At 68.6% G+C, this 7852-nt stretch overlaps 1 protein-coding gene across 1 annotated transcript in view; it reads left to right on the forward strand.

The window, feature by feature from the left end:
* Positions 1-6954, forward strand: part of CSMD2 (CUB and Sushi multiple domains 2) — a 495152-nt gene extending 488198 nt beyond the window's left edge. The window contains 2 exon segments of the mRNA XM_077844850.1: positions 2612-2821; positions 4259-6954. Of these exon segments, the coding sequence (XP_077700976.1) occupies positions 2612-2771 (160 nt within the window). The 3' untranslated portion in view covers positions 2772-2821; positions 4259-6954.
* The last annotated feature ends 898 nt before the right edge of the window (positions 6955-7852 follow it).

Raw genomic sequence — 7852 nt, forward strand, 5'->3', positions numbered from 1 at the left:
TGCCTCGGGAACCCGCCTTCTGCACAGCCTGCAGTCAGGCCTGCCCTCCAGCAGCCCCCTCCCTGGGGGCTCGAACATCCCCTCCCCCCTCACAGCAGGGACCACGGGGCAGCCGGGTCCCCGCGCCCCTCTGGGCCCCGGCCTGTGCCAGGAGCCCCACTGGGAGGGGACTCGCCTGGTCGCTCCCTGTCCTGGCCTGTGCCCAGGGGAGTGGCCCTCGCCCACCCCCAGCCCTCCTCCTCCCCTCCCCTCCCCTCTAACCCCTCCTCCCCCTCCCTCCCCCCTCAGTCCTCCTCCCCCTCCCTCTCTAGCCCCCTCCCCCACCTCCCACCCTCGCCCCTCCTCTCTGTCCGCCTCCCCCTTCTCCTACCCCTCCCCCCTCCGTCCTCCTCCCCTCCCCCCTCCAACTCCTCCTCCTCCTCCTCCATTCCCCTCCTCCCTCCTTCACTCCCCCATCCCCCTCCCCTCCATCCCCCCTCTTCCCCTCCTCCCCTCCCCCTTCTTCCTCCCCCTCCCCCCTCCCCTCTCGGAACTTGGGCTTCCAGGTGAGGTTTCACCAGATCAAAAAGCTCCTGCACTGAAGGAAGTTTAGAAACTTCTGAAGGCTCCACCCTCTTAGGATTTCGTCCTGCGGCCGGTGTGGACTGGGGGCGACTGTCCCCTGAGCCGCGGGGCCTCCTGGGGCGGGGTCCCCGCTCACCTCGCGCCCCGCGCCCTGAGGTTTCTGCTCTGGGACTTTGCAGACCTCAGGCTGCTGGAGTCCGACCCCGAGTCCATCGGCCGCCACTTTGCTTCCAACAGCAGCTCCGTGGCGGCCGCGATCCTGGTGCCTTTCATCGCCCTCATCATCGCGGGCTTCGTGCTGTATCTCTACAAGCACAGGTGGGGGCGGGGGCACGGAGGGGGGAGGGGGCGGGGCCGTGTCTCTCGGAGCGCGGGGGGGCGGGGGAGTCACGGAGGGGCGGGGCCGTTGTCCGGAGCTGAGCGCAAGGGGCCCGGGGCGAGGGGGGCACGGGGGCGGGGCCGCGTCTCGGAGCAAGGTGGAGGCGGGGGCACGGGAGGCGGGGGCACGGGGGGCGGGGTCGTGTCTCGGAGCAAGGTGGGGGCGGGGGCACGGGGGACGGGGTCGTGTCTCGGAGCACAGGTGGGGGCGGGGGCACGGGGGGCGGGGGCACGGGGGGCGGAGCCGTGTCTCGGAGCAAGGTGGGGGCGGGGGCACGGGGGGCGGGGTCGTGTCTCGGAGCACAGGTGGGGGCGGGGGCACCGGGGGCGGGGGCACGGGGGGCGGAGCCGTGTCTCGGAGCAAGGTGGGGGCGGGGGCACGGGGGGCGGGGTCGTGTCTCGGAGCACAGGTGGGGGCGGGGGCACAGGGGGCGGGGGCACGGGGGGCGGAGCCGTGTCTCGGAGCAAGGTGGGGGCGGGGGCACGGGGGGCGGGGCCGTGTCTCGGAGCAAGGTGGGGGCGGGGGCACGGGGGGCGGGGCCGTGTCTCGGAGCACAGGTGGGGGCGGGGGCACGGGGGGCGGGGTCGTGTCTCGGAGCACAGGTGGGGGCGGGGGCACGGAGGGCGGGGGGGCGGGGGCACGGGGGCGGGGCCGTGTCTCGGAGCAAGGTGGGGGCGGGGGCACGGGGGGCGGGGTCGTGTCTCGGAGCACAGGTGGGGGCGGGGGCACGGGGGGCGGGGGCACGGGGGGCGGGGTCGTGTCTCGGAGCACAGGTGGGGGCGGGGGCACGGGGGGCGGGGTCGTGTCTCGGAGCACAGGTGGGGGCGGGGGCACGGGGGGCGGGGGCACGGGGGGCGGGGTCGTGTCTCGGAGCACAGGTGGGGGCGGGGGCACGGGGGACGGGGTCGTGTCTCGGAGCAAGGTGAGGGCGGGGGCACGGGGGGCGGGGTCGTGTCTCGGAGCACAGGTGGGGGCGGGGGCACGGGGGGCGGGGGCACGGGGGGCGGGGTCGTGTCTCGGAGCAAGGTGAGGGCGGGGGCACGGGGGGCGGGGTCGTGTCTCGGAGCACAGGTGGGGGCGGGGGCACGGGGGGCGGGGTCGTGTCTCGGAGCACAGGTGGGGGCGGGGGCACGGGGGGCGGGGGCACGGGGGGCGGGGTCGTGTCTCGGAGCACAGGTGGGGGCGGGGGCACGGGGGGCGGGGCCGTGTCTCGGAGCAAGGTGGGGGCGGGGGCACGGGGGGCGGGGTCGTGTCTCGGAGCACAGGTGGGGGCGGGGGCACGGGGGGCGGGGGCACGGGGGGCGGGGTCGTGTCTCGGAGCACAGGTGGGGGCGGGGGCACGGGGGACGGGGTCGTGTCTCGGAGCAAGGTGAGGGCGGGGGCACGGGGGGCGGGGTCGTGTCTCGGAGCACAGGTGGGGGCGGGGGCACGGGGGGCGGGGGCACGGGGGGCGGGGTCGTGTCTCGGAGCACAGGTGGGGGCGGGGCACGGGGGGCGGGGTCGTGTCTCGGAGCAAGGTGGGGGCGGGGGCACGGGGGCCGGGGGCACGGGGGGCGGGGTCGTGTCTCGGAGCACAGGTGGGGGCGGGGGCACGGGGGCTGCAGGACGCGGCCAGGCCCATCTCCGCCCCGGGCCCGCCCCGTGCGACCCGGACCCTCCCGCCCCCAGGAGAAGACCCAAAGTTCCCTTCAACGGCTACGCGGGCCACGAGAACACCAACGTCCGGGCCACGTTCGAGAACCCGATGTACGACCGCAACATCCAGCCCACGGACATCATGGCCGCGGAGGCGGAGTTCACGGTCAGCACGGTGTGTACCGCGGTATAGCCCCGGCCGCCCGCCGCCGCCGCCACCGAGAGAACCGCCTCCGGCAGCCGGTGAGGAGGGGGCGGGGCCGGGGGCGGGGCCGGGGAGTCGGGCCGGGGGCGGGGCTAGGGGCGGGGCCATGGAGTCGGGGGCGGGGCCATGGAGTCGGGCCGGGGGCGGGGCCGGGGAGTCGGGGGCGGGGCCGGGGAGTCGGGCCGGGGGCGGGGCCGGGGAGTCGGGGGCGGGGCCATGGAGTCGGGCCGGGGGCGGGGCCGGGGAGTCGGGCCGGGGGCGGGGCCGGGGAGTCGGGGGCGGGGCCGGGGAGTCGGGCCGGGGGCGGGGCTAGGGGCGGGGCCGGGGGGTCGGGGGGGCGGCCGGGGAGTCGGGGGCGGGGCCGGGGAAGTCGGGGCGGGGCTGGGGCGGGGCCGGGGAGTCGGGCCGGGGCCTGGGGAGCTGGGGCGGGCCCTGGGCGGGGCTGGGGTCGGGGCCGGGGAGCCGGGGCGGGGCCAGGGGAGTCGGGGGCGGGGCCGGGGCGGGGCCAGGAGCGTCGTGTCGGGGGCGGGGCCTGCGCGGGGAGCCGGGGGCGGGGCCTGGGCGGGGACACTGCTCCTGGGGTCGCGGCCCTGCTGCGCCCCCCTGACCCAGGGCCTCCCCACCACTCCCGGGCGGGTGCCGGCGGGAACCCCGTTGGATGGGGAAACAGGCTGGGAAGAGGAGTCTGGGGGGGGGACCCGGAGCCCTGGGCGGGGACCCGGAGCCCTCGGGGGCGAGCTCGCAGACCTAGCAGGTGCCGCACCCTCCCCCGTGGCCGCGTAGACGCCTGCATGTCCCCATCCACGCGCGGAGCCGTAGGGCTGCACCGACACGTGGGTGCAGGGAGCGTGGACAGGGGTGGCAGAGGGTCAGGGTCGGGAGCCGGGCCCAGGGCCGCGTGGCTGGAAAGCCTGGGGACCTCAGAACAGGCCTGCAGCCTGGAGGTTCCATCAGGGGGACCTCACCCTGACCCAGGGTCATCCGCTGCCTGGAGGAGGCCACCGCTGTGGGGCAGCCAGGCTGCTCCAGAGTCTACTGATGTAAACGCAAACACACCTGAAAAAATTCCTTGGCAGCAACGTGTAGACCTGCCCCTAGCGCTTGGCCGGCGCCACGGGAGGTGACACGTGGAGGTAACCATCACCCGGGGCGCACTGGGGCCTGCCCGTCCCCGCCTGCCTGGGTCCTCCCCGGCCCTCCTTGCCGCCACTTCCCCCCCCCCCCAGGTTATTTCTCTGCCTCAAGTGTAAGCTTAGAACGGCAGGTATTAGGATCATTTATACAGAAAGAGATGAAAGTCATTTTCAGAAAACACAAAGGCCATCCTTGAACACAACTAACTAACTTACCGAGTCTTCCCACGCCCTTGGCATCCGTCTGACACAAAGGTTCAGAGGAGGAGGAGGAACTGGTGCAGGATCCAGGCTCGGCTCCTGGTTTCATCTTTGCCATCCCTTTCTCTTTCTCCCACTCAGGGCTCGTACAGACAGAAAGCAAAACAGAAAAAGTAAAAGCCCCTCTGCTGATGTAAATTGGGCCTTCCGGGGGCTCAGCGGTGATGAGAGAAGTCAGATGCCCCCTGATCTGCGTCCCCCACCATAGCCCCTGCTCCCCGCCTGGGGCTCTGTTGCCCTCCCCCCGGCCCGGGCCGGGGTCACATGCAGTTGGCGGCTCCAAGTCTGAGCAGCCTGGCGTCAGCCTTCAAGGCGTCAGAACCTCGCACCCAGTGCCCAGCTCCCCAGCTGGGCTCCTCAGGGAGGGTCCCCCCGGCCCGGCCCGGAGCAGGACCACAGTGAAGACATGAGAGAGCATTGCCCGGCCCAGGGAGGGGCATGTGGAAACCCCCCTGAACACACACACGTATGTTTAAAATGAGAAATTAGGTGATAAATCCACGTGGGGCGTAACAACAGCTGGAATCAAAATAGGAACCGAGATAGGAAAGTCTCGAGGCCCGTGGGGTCGGTGAGGCCGGCGAGGGCTGCGCCATGGCTTGCGTGGGCCCTGTCTTCCCTTATGGCTGGTTCGGAGACGCCGTGGTCATCGGGCCAGTGTGATCGGCCCGGACCCAGTCCTCGGTGCCCGTCAGCCTCACTGCCGTTTGTCCTCCTGATTCTGAAGCTAAAACGAAAGCATTTCCTGAGCCCCTGGGGGCTGAGGGCCGTAGGCACCGGACGCGGGGTGCGTGGCGGCCAGGGTGGGAGCCGGGAGGCCTGCACCTGCGCCCGCATCCGTGGGGGTGCGAGGACCCGCCACTGACGCCCCTCCTCCGTGTCCCCCGCCCTGCTGCTCCGGCACAGCCCCCGCGACACGCCCTCGGGCCCCAGTTCTCCAGGACGGGCTCCAGGCCCGAGCAGCGCGCGACCTCGCCTGCCCCCCGCCTGTGTCTGCTGCTGGGCCCGCGCCCGCACCTGCCGCCCGGAGGACGCCCGCTGCGCCCTGACTTGGGGCAGGAAGGGAGTGGGGCTGAGGGCCCGGGAAGCCTGCGGAGCTCGTGGACGTGCCCGTGGGGGACCTGCGCACGCGCACACGCCTCCTCCCTCGAGGCCCACGCGGGACTGCAAGCCCAGGAGACAGAGCCGCGGGGAGGACGACGAGCGTGTGCTGGGCCGCGGATGGACGGAGAGCCAGGAGCACCCCGCGCAGAGGAGCGTCTTGGGAAGTACTTTGGGAATCCGTTTATTTTTTCCAGCAGAATTTTATTGCGTTTAAACCCAGTGAGTCACAAAGTCGTTCTGGGCCCCGGGCAGTGCTGGAGGGGCAGGAATCCGGCCCGGAGCCCCAGGCCACGTCTGCCGTCAGGGAGTCCGAGGTCCTGCAGCACCTGGGGGGTGGGCAGTGCCGGCGGGGGGCAGGCCGACCCCGGGCCCCAGCCCCGGGGCTGCCCTGTGCGTCTCTTCTCTGTCCATGCCGCTTCCAGAGCTCATGACACCCCAAATCTAGGAAGCATTATTGCTTTATAAGTGAGAAAGCAAGGCCCACGTCAGGGGGGGGAGGCCACCCCAGGGGCCTGGGCAGGAGGGGCCCAGGCAGGGCAGCGGGCTCCTCCGCAGCAGGACCAGCCACCGGGCCCCCAGCGGGTGCAGCCCCCGGCTCCACAGACACGGCACCCGCGGCTCCCGAATGCAAACCACAGAGGGAAGGGAAGTCGCCTTGTCCCCCCATCCCTCGCAAGCACGTGCAAGCATCCCGCGGTGCCTCGGTTGTTACCGAATTTCGGATCAGTCTTGTTGGGACGCGAACTAGTTTAGGAATCAAATGGGAGCTTTAGAGCCACCTCTCTGCCCCCAGGAAGGCCCCGCCGGGCCCATGCCACATGCTGGCCTCGGACGGTCCATCACACGTGGAAAAGCAAACAGAAACGGGAGGGAGTGGGGCGCCGGGGACCCCGCATCCTTAGGCAGGCGGCCCGACCGGCCTCCCGTTCGGGTGGGCACGAGGGTGCTGCGAGGCGGCCAGTCCAGCTGGCCGGGGGGGGGGGCCCGGCCCAGACACACTCGCTCACACGCTCCTCTGTCCCCTTCCCTGAAAACCGAGGCAGGAAGTCCTCTGGCTGCTTCCCTTCCCCGCTCTCCACTCCCTCTCCAGCCCCACCTCCGCCATCCCCCGTGTGTCCCCGTGTGCAGTCCCAGGAGACCCCCAAACGGCACAGCCGCTGGGCACCCAGCACTCTGCCGTGCGTCCCCCATGCCCACCTCTGGCATCTTCACCCCACCCCAGAGGCTTGGCAGGAACCGGGCAGACAAGGCCTCTCGCCCGCCACCCACACCATACACGCCCACCACCATCCCATGAGAGAAAAAAAAAAAAGTAAAACAAAAACAAAAAAAAAATCTTTTGTACAGAGATATATTTTTATTATACAAAGTTTGTACAGTACCAAAAAAAAGAAAGAAAAAAAACGGTGTAAATTTTTTTTTCATTATTGTAGGTAAACGGTAGTGGAAGCCTTTTTTGTAAATGTAACAAAATGTATAAATATGGTTTTCAGAAAACATCAAGTGCTGTAAATATGTAATCTACACACCTTCTCGGCTTGTCTGCAGTATATACATTTAATTTATCTGTCTCTGTATATGAGGCTTCCCCTGGGGTCCTGCATTATGGTACTTTCCTGAATTTGAAAGCAATTTTAAATTTTTTGAATTCAAATAAAATATAAATTTTTGCATTGGTTTCTTACATTTTAATGGCCTTTTTCGTGGTTAGGGGCAAGTGTGCCTTGGGAAAGGGGAGGAAAGGCGTATTTGGGGCCAGAAGCCAAGAATGGAAATGTGGAAATCTACCAAATGCAAAATTTAACACAGAACGGAGCACGGACCTAAACAGAAGACCCGAAATACAAAAGTCTTACAAGAAAGCCCAGGGGAGAGCTCGTGATGTCGGGGTTGGTGGCGATCTCTGGGCTTGGACTCGGAGAGCACGGGCAACACAGGAGAAAGAGGTGCCGGCCTACGGGATGGGAGGGGAGATCCGCACATCATGTGCTGGTCAGGGGTCAGTGGCCACGCTAGGGAATTCCTACAATTCAACGATGGAAGCTGATTTTTTTTTCAAAGATTTTATTTATCTGAGAGGAGCACGAGCAGGTGGGGCAGAGGGCGGGGGAGCGAGCCCCAGCAGAGCATGGCCCGAGCCCTACCCGGGCCCTGACGCCCCGCTCTCCCGTGGGGGTGGGGGGGCTGCGGCCTGGCCTTGGGGCTCTGCACCTGCCTCCTCAGTGAGGGACACTTTCCAGTCCCGGAAGCTACGGTGACTCACAATGGAATCAAAAGCCACAGAACGTGGATCCGTATTTGAAGGGATCCACTTGGCTTCAGCAGACGCAGGAGTCGGGCACGACGCCACCCCTGGGGCCCGCCGGGTGACTACAGCGCGACACCCACGCGCCGGCCTCACGCACTGACCCTGGTGTCACCCGGGATCGGGCTTCCCTCGCGGGCGACTGACAGGCTAGACTCCAGCATCCAGGGCTTGGGCATCGAAGGCGGGTCGAGGGCTGAGCTGTTTCTTCGGAGACGTTGTTGGTCCCTCGTCGAGACGCAGAAAGCTGGCATGACCGACGGTGA

Source organism: Canis aureus, chromosome 13, assembly GCF_053574225.1.
Source record: "Canis aureus isolate CA01 chromosome 13, VMU_Caureus_v.1.0, whole genome shotgun sequence".
Lineage (NCBI taxonomy): Eukaryota > Metazoa > Chordata > Mammalia > Carnivora > Canidae > Canis > Canis aureus.